General features: G+C 41.6%; 1 protein-coding gene across 5 annotated transcripts in view; it reads right to left on the bottom strand.

The window, feature by feature from the left end:
• Positions 1–10492: 10492 nt before the first annotated feature.
• Positions 10493–15154, bottom strand: part of LOC784451 (C-type lectin domain family 2 member H) — a 41620-nt gene continuing 36958 nt past the window's right edge. For all 5 annotated transcript variants that reach the window (XM_005207098.4, XM_059887083.1, XM_059887082.1 and 2 more), the window contains one exon: positions 10493–14040. In XM_005207098.4, the coding sequence (XP_005207155.1) occupies positions 13920–14040 (121 nt within the window). In that variant the 3' untranslated portion in view covers positions 10493–13919. The remainder of the gene's footprint in view (positions 14041–15154) is intronic.

Genomic DNA, 15154 nt, shown 5'->3' with positions numbered 1-15154 from the left:
CCTGCGGCCTACGTGAACAGAGCAAGTCTCGTGCTGGGGCTTTATTGGCTTTCTGCGTAAAACAAGGAATATCAGCCTCTTTTCTCTCCTCTATTTTCTTAACTGCAAAATTCTTTCATTATCTCTTATCTATCCTTTTAATCGCCGACGCTGTCCTCCCGAGGGAATCCCTGGATCCTACCGGGGCTGGACCCTGGTATTGTACTAAATCAGCTACAAAAGCTGGGTCATTGTCTGAACCAACGTGGTAGGAAGTCCAAATCTGGGAACTATTACCCTAAGCAGGCAGCGGGCTACTTCTGATGTTCTTTCAGTCCAGGTAGGAAAAGCTTCTACCCATCCCGAGAATGTACATACCATGACCAGCAGGTAATGGTAGTGTTGGTGAGGTTTCATTTCAGTGAAGTCCACTCCCAGGTGTTCAAAGGGCAGCATGCCTTTCAGCTAAATACCTGGAGGTTTTGTCTGAATACCTGAGAGGCAGCATTAACCTGTGAGCAGGCAGCATGGCCTAGGTAGGTTGCTTGGTGTGTTTGGCTTAGTAGATTGTGTGCCAGCTCCTCCGGTACCAATAATTTGCCACTTGGCAATTCTCACCATGCCTTTTCAGTCTTGATGGCCCCTTCCACTTTGGCTAACCTGACAGCCATTTTATCAGGCTAGTGCCATCAGTATATAGGACCCAACTAGGGTCTGGAACCTTGTGTCCTTCTTTAAAACAAACCCCAGATACCTTACCTCCTCCTTGAAGATCTGTGCCTTCTTCTTTGACACCTGGTAATCTGCTTCCATCAGCAGCTGGAGCAGTGTTTTTGTCTCTTTCCAGCATTTTTCCTTGGTCTTGGCAGCCAGCAGCAGGTCATCTCCATATTGTAGGAGCCAACATCCATACTCTTCCAGATGGAATGAGTTCAGGTCAGAAGCCAAGGCTTCCCCAAATATGGCTGGGGAGTTCTTAAATCCTTGTGAGGGAGTCTAGATGAGCTGTTGTTTGGTGCCCCCAACTGGATCTTCCCATTCAAAGGCAAAGATGGGCTGTGACGCTGGGGCGAGGTGTACACAGAAGAAGGCATCCTTGAGATCTAGATGAGTGTAAACTTTAGTCCTCAGTGGGAGGAGGCTAAGTAAGGTATAGGGGTTTGGAACAGTGGAGTGTAAAGTCACAGTAGCCTGGTTGACTAGCCTGAGATCATGTTCAGGCCTATAGGCCTGTCCTCCTTCCTTTTTGACTGGCAGGATCAGTGTATTCCAAGCCCACTGGCACTCTACTAGAATGCCCACTTATTTCAATCTATTGATGTGGGGCAGTATGCCAGCCCAGGCCTCTATCAGTAGCGAGTACTGGCACTTTCTAACCTGGATGGGGCCTGGTTTGAGTTCTATTATCACTGGGGCTATATGTTTAGCCAGCCTGTGGGGAAGGGGGTTTGTCTTCTGCCCAGACCTCAGGGAATAATTGAGTTAGCTCTCTCTTATGCTCTTCCGGCCCACCTGATTCTTCCTTTGGAGGCTTATGCAACCTCCACTCATCTTGGGGTGGTAATGAGAGAGAGCAAATAAGTCATAGTATCCATCCAGAAGGTGGGCCTCTCTTCAGGGGAGAAAGTTACTTGTGCTCCCAGTTTGGAGAGCAAGTGTCTTCCCAACAGGGGTACTGGGCACTCAGGAATGTAGAAGAATTCATGAATCATTTGGTGCCCCGCCCCCACCACCCCATCTGACATTTTCTGGGCTGGCAAAATGATTTAATCATCTCTTCTCCTGATACCCTAGCTACAGTGGTAGTCTTTTTGGAAAGTGGTGCCACAGATTTTGTTACTACTGACAGTTCTGCTCCTGTATCCACCATGAAGTCAATGTTTTGGTCCCCCACTTTTAAGGTTATCATGGGCTCTCGGAGACCTGATACCTCTGAGCCCCGGAAGCCCTATTTAATTTCCAAGCCAACAAGCTCCACAACTGCAGGAGCTTCCTCTTCCTTCCTTGTCTTAGTGCATTCATTCTTCCAGTGGCCAAAAACTTGGTACCAGGCACACTGGTTTGGCTGTAACGGGGCCCGGAGCCTCCTTTGGGAATGGTTGAAGGACTGTCCTGTCCCTGGGGCAGATGAGGTTTTCTGAAGGGCCCGAGATAAGCTTTCCCAGAGCAGCAGCTAGCATTGTAAATCTCTTGTCTGTTCTCTTTCGTTCCCTCCAGCTCTCTGCCAGAGCGCAGTCTCTGCTTAATTCCAACGTCTCCCTCCCCTTCTTGTCAGTACTCACCGGGAGAGGTGGGTATAGCTTGGGCGGTTCGGCTGGAGTCGGATCCTGGAAGTGCTGGCCAGAGGCTTCTGTCACTGGGATTGGAGCCTTCCGAGGTGGCGGCTGTACAACCTAGTGGAGAGCTGGTGGAGGAGCAGCGGCTGCTGCAGGACTTCACCTGGCCCTGGATCGGGCATTAAGGCGGCCTCCGGTCCTGGTGGAGCACTGGGAAGTAGACATGTCATTATCCAGTATGGAGCAGGGGTCACGTCATCCCGTCCAAATCCTGTAGAATTTCATTTTTTATCATCAGTCAATTTTTGTGCCATTATTATTTATCCCTTTCCCTTCTGGATACAGAACCTTGTCCAAGTAGGCGGGTCTTGGGCTAACCCTAGCCATGAGATCAATATGGATATTGATCCAGGTGTTCTGGCTCTCCTGTGACTACTGTATAGACTGCTTTCACTATTTTTAAGTCCATGGTGCCCTCTGATGGCCATCCTACTCCCATAGAGGGCCATTCTACCTTACAGAGTATATGGAGGCGGTTAGGCTTCATCTTCACCACATAGTCTCCTCCTAATCCATTCTTAAAATTTTTAATCATGCGCTCCAATACAGTTGTCTTAGATTCACTTCCTCCCATCTCGCTTACCTTCTCAGACCTTCTTCTACTTTTCCTTTTCGTTCTGTCTACGAAGTTCTCAGTACCCTATGTACTTCTGATATTTCCACTCAATGACACTTAAATTGCCATTCTGCCTCCTTCCCAATTGGGGTGAGAAGAGCCTTACCTGCCAGATCCCAGAAGGAGAAGGGGGATCAGTGTGCCTTCACCTGCCGGTCAGCACAGCCAAACCAGAACACCATGTGGTCCAAGACTGTTTTTCCCTTAAAGTCCGTTCTGCCTTGATGGGCTTGATCAGGTGCAGATGAAAACACAGATGGGTTAAATATCCCACGTCCCAGCCATCTCTGGAAAAGCCAATTCATATTCATTTACGTATCCCCTTTCTTTTAGCCTAACAATTCCGAGGGGGTCAAGAATTTCACAGCAGACAGGACACCTTCTGGGGGAGTGCAGAATACGAGCATACAAGGACCAGTTTCCTATCCTAAAAATCCCCTGGCGATCGCTGGTAATAATTTTCCCTGAGACGGTGTGGACACACCTCCTAAATGACCTTCACAAATTTCCTTCCTAAACCCTAGCACGCTTGTCAACCTGTGTACCAAGCAATCGCTGCTGCTTGCCTATTCCAGGCCCCTATGGGTCCGTGCCCCTTCTAGTCCCTCCCAGGGGAGTGATCAGGCCCCCTCTTCCACCCTGCCAGGTGGGTTCCTCCTCACCTGAGTGCTCAGTTCCCTTGCTGCTGTTCACTACCTGCCAAAGCGAAGAAACCAGGCATTGAAAGGCTAAATCCTTTCAGAGGGGCGAGGCACCTTCACCCCTCCAGGAGATTCAAGCCACAAAGCCTTGGGGTGGCCTCAAATGAGACCTGTCTCCTCAATGTGAGGAGTTTCCTGGCCAATGCACCAAATGTTGTAGCCATGCATTCCAGGAAACAAACTCACTCAGAAGGACAATGCAGATAGTGGAGTGCAGTTTACTACACCAGCAAGCCCAAGGCAGAGTCTCATCTTAGCCAAGGACCCTGACCAGCATTTGTGAAAATCTTTTATACCCCAAGTGTGCATGTCTGAACCCACCACTCCAAATTCCTTGAGACTTACATAAACCAAGGAAAATACAATCCCAATAATCCCATCATTCACGTGCTATGTGCTCATGTGCTCAAACAGTCAAACAATTAGCCAATAATCAATAAACCCGAGGTTACACTCCTATAGATACAGAAACATTTATGGCCTGTCTGGAGGAAGGGGTGATTAGTGTATGTTTTCTCTTAGGTGATGAATAACCTAGATATGATCTTCAAGGTTCCCCTGTCTGGAGGGGATCTTATCCTTCTGTTGTCATTTTCATAGACACTAAACACAGAGTTCAGAGTCTGTTGGAGAGGTGGCCGAGCATGATCAACATGAACAGGCCTAAGATGGAGTCCAGGCCCGATGAATTCCTTCTTCAAGATAAAGCTGTAACCCCCAAGTGTAGAACACTGACCATTGACTCTTCTAATTGGCCAGTGACTGAGTTTAAATATTCTGAATGCGACTGTTTCTTCAATGGTAGGAGAAAAGTATATTTTGTCCTTGTGCATCGTGAAAAATATCTGAGAGAAACGAGTGAAACCCAATAATCAAAGCAACTCCTGTTAGGTAGCTCAGCAGAGGAAAGTACCCTCTTCAAGAAGCAAGAATATAAAGTGTGCACAGTCAGTGGTGAATGGTAACTAAAAATGATTCTGTGTGCACCATCAGCTATGTGGACATGCAGACCATCTGGGAGCACACTTTTCCATTCTGAAAAGGGGCTTCATACTTGACTAAATGCCCTACCATTGATATCTTAAAATTATTAACAAATTTAAACAAAGCACTCCACCCTTTTTATTTTGCACTTGACTGTGCAAATGATGTAGTGGATTCTAACTCCATGTGCATGGAAGGGATGAATTGGTTTTTTCCTTCATCTAATCTAGCTTTTATTGTAAGCAGCTTTTGGCAGGAAAGAGTTCTTCGCAGGAAAGAGTTCTCTGCAAGTTACCAATTGAATTGGGCCCAGCTGCTCATGGCTTACCAAGTCAAACTTATGAACATTTGTGGAAAGACAAGCTGTCTTTAATCAGAAAGCCGGCAACCCAAGAAGATGGTAGACTCAATGTCCCCCCAGAACCACCTCCGAAGATTCTTCTTGGCCCTGAAAGTTGTAAAGAAAAGGGAGGAAGTGATCTCAGTTCCTTGTTGAGACAGGGGAACCGCCACCCCCCACTGCATGCAGGCTTGTGGCCTCCTGGCAGTCTTCCTCTAGACTCCTTCCTCTATCTTGTTCACATGGCTTATCTGGGAGACTGAAACTCTTGGTTGGCATTTTGGGAGGGGGGGGTGCTCTGAAGAACTCTGTTCATTTATGTTTAGGCACAGAAAAAATTCAGCGAGAGGCAAAGCGATAGATAAGAGGTGATTTCTTAGAACAGGACATTTGTGAGGCTTAGAAACAGGTGGGTGAGAGGATTTTGCAACAAGAACTAAATCAGCTACCGTTTTATAATCAAAGGGAAAGTGGGGAGGGGCAAAATCACTTTCTTCCTCATTTCTGAGTAGACATCATGCTTCCATTATCAGCATCTCCTTCAGGTTGGTCTGGGGAGTTTTCTTGTTCCTAAATGATCAAACCAGGATTGTCATGGCACTAAGGAACTATTTCAGGTCTCAATACAATAAGGATCTTTGCTTTGAAATGTCACCTTTACATAAATTATTGTTTTGTTTTTTTTTTTAATGTGTGTAGAAAGCATATTCTAGGAGTCATTAACTTAAGGAGTTCACTGGGCAGGATGTGGGTTTTGTGCCACCATTCTTTTATTGTTTCGGGGCATACTTCATGGTTTTGGTGCTAAGCAAACCTGCTGGTTTTCTGGTTGAGCAAATCTATTTTCTTAAATGATCCTTAATTTACAGGATCCTTCACACCATTAGCTTTAACTTACAGGGGTCTCTCATACTTTTTTTTTTTTTTTTTAATTTATAATCCCCTAGTGGAATTAGCTATTTACTCTGTCCCCATCAAGATCGCTGAAGAAAAAGCTAGGGATGAGATCTGATCATCTGTTAATTACTTATTCTCAATTCCTACTTCTTTGATCTATGAAAAGAACTAGCAAGTTAGCCAAGTTGCTGTATGATTAAAATATTTGTAAGGTGTGCTCAAGGGTCAGAGATGAGTAGAGCATGGGGGTATCTGATTAAAAGTCATTTACAATACAGTTTTTCTAATGACAAGGGGAAGAGCCTCCTGCTGTCGACTTTAAAATATATTCACAACCTAAAAGTTGAGAGTTGTGTTTTATTTGATGGGAATTTTTAGGACTTTAGGCCTGGGAAGCAACTTCTCAAGTAGCCTTGAGAGAACTGCTCTGAGGAGGTGAAAGGGAAGAACCAGGTTATACAGAAGGTTTGCAACAAAGGGCAGGAAGTCTGAAATCAAAAGATTTTATTCATTAAAGAAAGCCATATATCCGATGTTAAGGGATTTAGCACTTTTCTACATATTGGAAGATGCAAGAGTTGGGCTCACTGAAATCATTCCTTTCCTATCCACCTCACCTATCTGGGGCCAATATTCTGTGTTTTCACATCTAAAGTTTCCCTCAGGGCTCACCATAGGGTAGTGGCTGTGGTCTGATGGTTGATAGATAGCAGGTATTCTTCTTCCTGTGTTTCCCTAGCTCTCACAGGCTAACATCAGAGGGCTGCAACTACTGAGGCCTGTGAGATCCTTGTTTACTGGCATGGCAGGAAATACTCCATTTCTCACTGCTGAGATCTGTTTTCTGCAAAGAGCACCTTGCATGCCTAAGGCCCCCTTGTTTTATCTCTGTCTTCAAACCATTAGCTTCCAATTAACAGATGATCTTACCTCTTTCCCTAGTTTCTGTAATCTCATGAAGAGTGTAAACAAGATATCTTAGAAAGAAAGGTCACAAGCAGCCAAGAAGCCAACAAGCCCACACACTGGAGGATAGTGATGACTCTGACCCCTTATTTCAAGGATTAACTGACATTACTTCCCTTTTCCCTTTAAAATATTTCAGAGCTGAGCAGAATCTTGGAGGTGGTTCTCAGGGACACTGAGTCTACCGTCTCTCCAGATTTCCAGCATTCTGATTAAAAGCAAATTTCCTTTTCTACCAGTATTTGCTTCCCTCGAGTATTGATTTTTGGAGCAGTGAGCGGTTGAACCTCAATTGTTTTTTATTATACCTACATTTTTTTAAATTAAGCTTCAAAAAAACTTTTCAGATCATTACAGACTCACACTCAGTTGTAAGAAATATTACAGAAAATATTAGGTCCCTTTTACCTAGTGGACCCCATGGTAGCATCTTAAAAACTAAAGTGTGAAATCACAGCTAAGATGTGGACACTGACATGGTGGAGATACAGAATGATTCCATCACCACATAGATACAGCCTGTAGCTCTTTCATTGCCACACTCCTCTTTCCTCTCTTATCATTGTCCTTAGCTGTTGTTCTTTATCTCTATAAATTTGTCATTGCAATAATGTTATAAAAAATGGAATCAAACAATGTGTAAAATTGTGTGACTAGCTTTTCTTTTTTCATTGCTTCAATCAAATTGTTCCATGTATCAACTGCCCATTCCTTTTGATTGCTGAGTTGTAAGCCTTTGTATGGCTGTTACAATGTTTGTCAGACTATTTTTCTGGGCTCCAAAATCACTGCAGATGGTAACTGCAGCCATGAAATTAAAAGACGCTTACTCCTTGGAAGGAAAGTTATGACCAACCTAGATAGCATATTCAAAAGCAGAGACATTACTTTGCCAACAAAGGCTTGTCTAGTCAAGGCTATGGTTTTTCCTGTGGTCATGTATGGATGTGAGAGTTGGACTGTGAAGAAGGCTGAGCGCCGAAGAATTGATGCTTTTGAACTGTGGTATTGGAGAAGACTCTTGAGAATCCCTTGGACTGCAAGGAGGTCCAACCAGTCCATTCTGAAGGAGATCAGCCCTGGGATTTCTTTGGAAGGAATGATGCTAAAGCCGAAACTCCAGTACTTTGGCCACCTCATGCGAAGAGCTGACTCATTGGAAAAGACTCTGATGCTGGGAGGGATTGGGGGCAGGAGGAGAAGGGGACGACAGAGGATGAGATGGCTGGATGGCATCAATGACTCGATGGGCGTGAGTCTAGTGAACTCCGGGAGTTGGTGATGGACAGGGAGGCCTGGCGTGCTGCGAATCATGGGGTCGCAAAGAGTCGGACACGACTGAGTGACAGATCTGATCTGATCTGATCTGATACAATGTTTGTTTACACCCATCTTATGACTTCTGGTTCTTCATAGGTTTGACTATTACAAAGATGCATGCTTAGTATTAAAAGACACTGTGACCAACTTGATGGCAAAATAGGTTCTGGACTGTTTTTCCTACTAAAATACACAAGTTCAACAGTCACACATGGATGAATTCTTCTGTGAGAAATCCAGAAACTGTTCAAGAGGCAGAGTAATTGTGAAACTAACCACATCAAAACTAGTAGGAAAAGCTGACAACACTTTTCCACCACACTCCCCATCCCCTTCACCTCAACATAAAATCAGGAGAGTAAGTCCTGCTCCAAGATTCTCCCTGAGGAGCAAAAAGTTTGGACTCCATATCTAGTATCTCAGTTTTTCCAGGTGCTACCTAAGGGGCTAGGCATACCTCTTTTCCTGAGGACTACAAAGAATAACGGGCCTTTTTTTTTTTTTTATTGAGGTATAGTTGATTTACAGTGTTGTGTTTTTTTTTAATTAAGATATAGTTGATTTACAACGCTGTGTGTGTACAGTATAGTGATTCAGTTATATATATATATATATATCTAGTATACATATGCATATATATATATATTAGATTCTTTTCTGTCATGTTATCACAAAATATTAAGTACAGTTTCCTGTGCTATACAGTAGGTCCTTGATGATTATTTTATATTGAGCAATATGCATATATTAATCCCAATCTCTTAATTTATCCCTCCCTTAATCTCCCTTTTGGTAACCATATGTTTGTTTTCTGTGTCTATGGATCTATTTCTCTTTTGTATAATAAATAAATTCATTTTTAATTTTTTTTTAGATTCCACATATAAGTGATATCATATATTTGTTTCTCTCTGTCTGACTTACTTCACTTAGTATGACAATCTCTAAGTCCACCTGTTAGGTAGTTAGAATAGGAAAAGGGAGTCCAGAATGGAGGTGGCTAAAAGACAAGAAAGGGAAAAACCCGCAAAAATAGAACAAAGGAAGGTCCGAAGACCGGAGTGAGGACATCAGGTAGAAAAAACAGCACTCCTGGCTAGCCCAATTTACATAGGGCAGACCCAGGGTGGACAGGGGGTAGGAAAAACATATAAAAAAGAGGAGCTAAAGGGCATGGTGTCCCTTGCTCTCTTCTCTTTGCGTCTTTTGGGTTGGCATGCACTCACACCTCGAGGATGTATTTTTCTTTTATTTTCTAATAAAACTGAGCTGTAACATGGAGCTGTAACACTGATTCCTCTGAGATCTATAACATTGATCTGTCCAAGAGCTGTGACACGGTCTGTCCAAGGGCTTTAACATCCGTCACTTCAAATTTTTGTTGTGATGAGACAGAACCAAGGAAATTACACACTCCCATGACACACCCATGTTGCTGCAAAGGGCATTATTTCATTCCTTTTTATAGCTGAGTAATATTCCATTGTTAAGTACGTACCACATCTTCTTAATCCATTTGTCTGTTGCTGGACATTTAGATTGCTTCCATATTTTGAGTATTGTAAATAGCGCTGCTATGAACATTGGGATGCATGTATCTTTTCAAATTACTGCTTTCTTTGAACATATGCCCAGGTGTGGGATCACTGGCTCATATGGCAAAGGGGTGGTTTTAAATGAGCACTCTGAAAGCACTTTATATCACTCCTTCCTTCATCTCAGAGCAGAAAGAAGAGATGATAACGTCCACTTCCAGCTTCTCATTAGAAGAAGTTGGACCACACAACTTGCACCACAACTTTTTAGTCTGTTACCCAAGAATCTGGTTTCCAATTTGCCTGTCTCAGAGAACTAAGGAGGCCCAGCATATGATAATTCTGATTGGACCTAGTATCCTTCAAACTTCTGGGGCCACTAAGAACAAAGACAAAGGTTTTAATGAACAAAAGTTTAAAACACTGTGCATGCATACAATGGAATATTGATGATGTTCAATTACATGGGTGTTTTCTCAGCAGAAGCTCCTATATATTCTAGCTCCTGCCTTACAACTTACCCCTTGGGAACAGTCCCCTTAGCTATCTAAGTGGACGATAATCATGGGCTATAGTCCTCGGTAAGTCTGTTGTAGAAAACATAATTCCCAACTTATAGGTTGTGCATATTTTCAGTCAACAATAGTTTATGCTACTATGAGGGTAGTAATACCAGAAAGAAAAACCATGCGAGCACATGCGAGTAGAGAGTCATGACTTTGAGTTGCATTTGAGACTGAGTAGCTTTCTGTCCAAGAATGTAAAGAGAATATCCCAGTCAATTGACTTCTATGACACCAACATTGGCAAGCAAAATGTGGAATTAGGAACAAAATATCATTTATTTATACCAGTACTCTAAAAAAATGAAATGCTTAGGTACAAATCCAACAAAATGTGTACAAGTTCCATATGAAGAAAAGTACAGAACTCAGATAAACAAAATCAAAGAATTTAAATCAGCTGATACACCATGTCTGTAGATAGGAAAACAGAATATTTTCAAGATGTCAGTTCTTTACAACATCATCTATAGGTTCAATATACTCACAATAAAAATGCAGCAAGTCATTTTATAGATTTTGGCAAAATAATTCCAAAGTTTATATGAAGAGTCATAATACCCAGAATAGCCAACCCAATATTGAAGAAGAAAATTGGGGAATGGACCCTATTCAATGTCAAGCCTTACTATCTAGCTACAGTAAGCAAGTTAGTGTGCTGAAATAAGACAAACAGATCAATGGGACAGAATAGAGAGACCAGAAATAGACCCTCATAAATGCAGTCGACTGAACTTGGACCAAAGAGCAAAGGCAATATGAAGGAGGAAACAGAACAGGCTCCATCTTGAAAGCAGGACTCCATCTTGGGCTGGACTGTGGACTTTGAGCTATATGCCCAGTATCTATGGAAACGATATACCGATGGAAAACCAGACCCCGGATGAAGGAGCCTCAGGACTTGTACCTAGACTCTCCATCATCTAAAAGACTATGCTAATTATCTCTGTAACAGAACAAAGTCATAAATCCTATTATGCTTATCGGGATACGACCACAGGCCTATTGATAAATGTTCACTGTTTAACTATCTAGGCTTATGACACATGAATCATGGGTTAACTTTGATCTTATCTCTCTTTTATCTTGTCCTGACTAGTTTCAAGGAATCTGGGGAGGTGGGTTTGAGCACGTACACTTAGGGTATATAAGGTTTTCACAAAAACTGATCGGGGTCCTTGGCTAAGAGGAGACTCTGCCTTGGGCCTGCAGGTGTAATAAACTGCACTCCACTATCTGCATTGTCCTTCTGAGTAAGTTTGTTTCCCAGACGCATGGCTATAACAAATACAACGGATATCAACATGAATCCGCCCAGGTATACACGTGTTCCCCATCCTGAACCCTCCTCCTTCATGTTGATATATGGCAAAACCAATACAATATTGTAAGGTTAAAAAATAAAATAAAATAAATAAAAATAAAATTAAAAAAAAAAACAAATACAACAGAGAAAAAGTAGTCTTTTTAAAAAAAATGGTACTTGAACAATTGAACATACAACACACACACACACATACACAAATTAAATGCTAATCTAACACCCATCACAAAAAAATAACACAAAATGCTATTGGAGCTATTTTTACTTTCATTTCCATAGAGCAATGATGAAAGAAAACTATGTATTAAATATTTAAAGAGTCAAACAGAGTAACAAGAAACTTTCAGCTGTTACCTCATTTGAATCTTTAAACTAGCCAGTGAAACTGGTGATCGATTTATTTTTCATGTGAAGTACCTCTGCTTTGAAGTAATTTATAAAGGTCACAATGAGAGGGTAGCAGGCAGGAAGGCCAGGGGTCTCCAAACAGAGGAAATAGGCTGCAAGTGTCAGACATTTTTTAACTCTCTCTTAAGCGGCAGGAGAAAACAAACAAGTGTTAGATTTCTTCCCCTTCTCTATATAAATTTAAAAGGAGGTTTCCTTAAAATTCTGTGTTGCCATGACAACACCTGGCTCCACCTGAACTTAACTTTTCTCAAACCTTGAGCTAACCAATGCATTTTTCTTATGGAAATGTTTGTCTAAAGCTATGTTAGTGTATTATGTACATTCTGCTTCTAAAACTCAATCATACATAAACATTTGTGAGACTGGGTATCACTTGGGTAATGAGTGGAGGTAATTCACTATTTGTGATTTAAATGGGGTGAAAGCAGGATTTTAAAAATCCAATAAAGTGTAAAAAACAGATTGGAATTTGTTTATAGGTATAATGTTTACTTAGCACACTGTAATTTAAAACAGAAACACTGAGAATTAAAGTGTAAAAGGCACCTTTACAGTATTTCTAATGCCTTAAAATACAGAGTTTAAAGTAAAATTAGTCTTAGTAATCTTTTAAATTTTTTGGCTGCCCCAGATCTTAGTTGCAGCATGTGGGATCTTTGATATTCATTTTCGTATGTAAAACCTAGTTGTTTTTTTTTTTCCCCCAATTATATGATTTCTTTCGTTTCCTACTTATTGAAGTAAATGGATAATTTATTATTATTATTGGAGCAAAATCCCACATGCCACAACTAAAGATTCCACATGAGGTACATCGGATTCACTTTGTTGTACAGCATGTGGAATCTTTAGTTGCCGCAAGTGGGACCTCTCGATTGCGGGATGCAAGTTCTAGTTCCCTGACCAGGGATCCAGCAGTCCCCTTGCACTGGCAGCAGAGTCTCAGCCACTGGGCCACCAGGGAAGTCCCTAGTCTTAGTAGTGTTAAAAACTTCTCTATAGATTTGTTTTCTTAATTTAATTAATTAATTATTAGTTTTTGGCGGCACTGGGCCGTCACTGCAGTGTGTGGCTTTCTCACTGTGGTGCCGTCTCCTGCAGTGGAGCACAGGCTCTAGGCGTGAGGCTTCAGTAGCTGCAGCACTCGGGCTCATAGTTGTGGCTCACGGGCTCTGGAGAGCAGGCTCAGTAGCTGTGACACAAGAGCCTAGCTGCTCTGTGGTGCATAGAATCTTCCTGGACCAGGGTTGGAGCCCGTGTCCACTGCATTGGCAGGCAGATTTTTATCCACTGTGCCACCAGGGAAGTCCAAAAAAGTGACCATGTACATTTGGAACTGACAGTAAGGGAATTTTGAATGTGTTAACCAATGGTAACATTTCTCATTTGTTATTAAAATAATTGTGCATAGTTTCAGCTATCACAGTCATTTTTATAGTCTCACATGTGCTAATAAAGTGCTGTTTGTATGGAAAAAAGGGAATTCTTTCATATTTATGGGTTCAAAACATAAATATCAACTCATATTATTTAACACCTACTTAACTTAGAATCTCACTCTTCCAAATCCACATCTCATTCAAGTATAGCTTGCTTCTGTGTGGTTAACAAACACTATAAATATATATTGCTGATATTTCTGGCAGAGCAAGCAATAGAGCAACTGTTTATAATATATACATAAATATTTATAATAAAAATAATAAAATTTTATTATAAATGTTTATATACAAACAGTTTTTAATGCATCTCTTAGGGATGAAAGTGAAAGTGAAAGTGAAGTAGCTCAGTCGAGTCTGACTCTGTGACCCCATGGACTGTAGCCTACCAGGCTCCTTCCTCCATGGGATTCTCCAGGCAAGAATATTGGAGTGGGTTGCCATTTCCTTCTCCAGGGGATCTTCCCAATAACTTCTGAGCCAGCTCCCTAAAAATGCCTTGAAGAATTTAAGGACATGGAGACGTTATTTGTTTGCTGCAAATCCATTTTCTATCTGTATAGCTTCTGGCACTGCTAATTCCAAGGTCATTCAGGTAGCCACGTTCCCCATCTCCTGTGATGATGAACCTAAAACCAAACAGGAAAATGTTAAAAAAACACAGGCTGGACATCTACATTTATTTCTCCTCTACAATCTTTAGCACCCCCACTCCAGGTATTTTTAATGTGGACAAGAGAAAAATGAAAATCTGATGTTCATAAGGCTTCTGAGTAAATATACACCATTTCTGTATTCAGTTCCTTTTATATTCTGAAAGTCGCTACTGGAAAATTGGAAGATTATTATCATCCATCCCAAATTCAGTTATGTTGTTGACTAGGTATTTAACTAGGGCTCGCTGTTGTAGCCAAGTGAACTGCTGCCATGGGTGGTGATAAAAGAAACTGTCACATACTGAAATATCGGTAAGTCATTCTGGCTTATACATGACTTAACTTGAATTTTATGCTATAAAATAGTCTGTCTGTGCCATAATAAACATCCGCTGTACATCTACTTTAATTATTACACAAAAGGGCACACTGACCAGAAGTAAAGAATGTCCAAAGTAAAAATAAAGTTTAAATGTCCCTCTTCTTGAGACACCAACGCTGGTCCTGCTTCGATGATAAGACTCCCTTCCCAGGTGCCAATGCCGTATTGACCCACCATGTACTTGCTGGTCTATTCTTTTTTTTTTTTTTTAAGCAAAACCTTGAAGGAATGTAACTCTGACTTGCTTAATGTTCTCTTTTCTGACCAGATATAAAACAGAGCCAGAAACCCTGTTTCTCTGAAGCAGTTTCTCAGAGTAAATCTGGGAAGTGGGCTTCTGGGCTAGTCCTCAACTTGGCTCAAATAAAACTCTTTTCTATTCTTATTTTTGATCGTTTACTGATTATTTTAATTAGCTTTCAGGGAACATGATTTTCAGTGTTCTCCTGACCTGTTTCATACATGTGTGAAAATAAACATATGTGCTTACTAGTAAGTTCTTAAATGGGCTTAGCTTTGATTGAGGGAAGTGATTGCCCCTTATATTCTATATGCTCCAAAGTAATGGTTACATTTAACACATTCCCACTGAAGTGTTCACAACCCAAGATGTGTTACTAAGTTCCTTCCAGGGATAAATTATCACAGGAGGGATTCGTATTGGTTCTTTGATGACCTTCCTTTCAGGAATGGACAGGGCAGCGG

This window comes from Bos taurus, chromosome 5 (assembly GCF_002263795.3).
Source record: "Bos taurus isolate L1 Dominette 01449 registration number 42190680 breed Hereford chromosome 5, ARS-UCD2.0, whole genome shotgun sequence".
In the NCBI taxonomy this organism is placed as follows: Eukaryota; Metazoa; Chordata; class Mammalia; order Artiodactyla; family Bovidae; genus Bos; species Bos taurus.
Note: the sequence above shows the minus strand (reverse complement) of the source record. Positions and strands in the feature narration are given on the sequence as shown.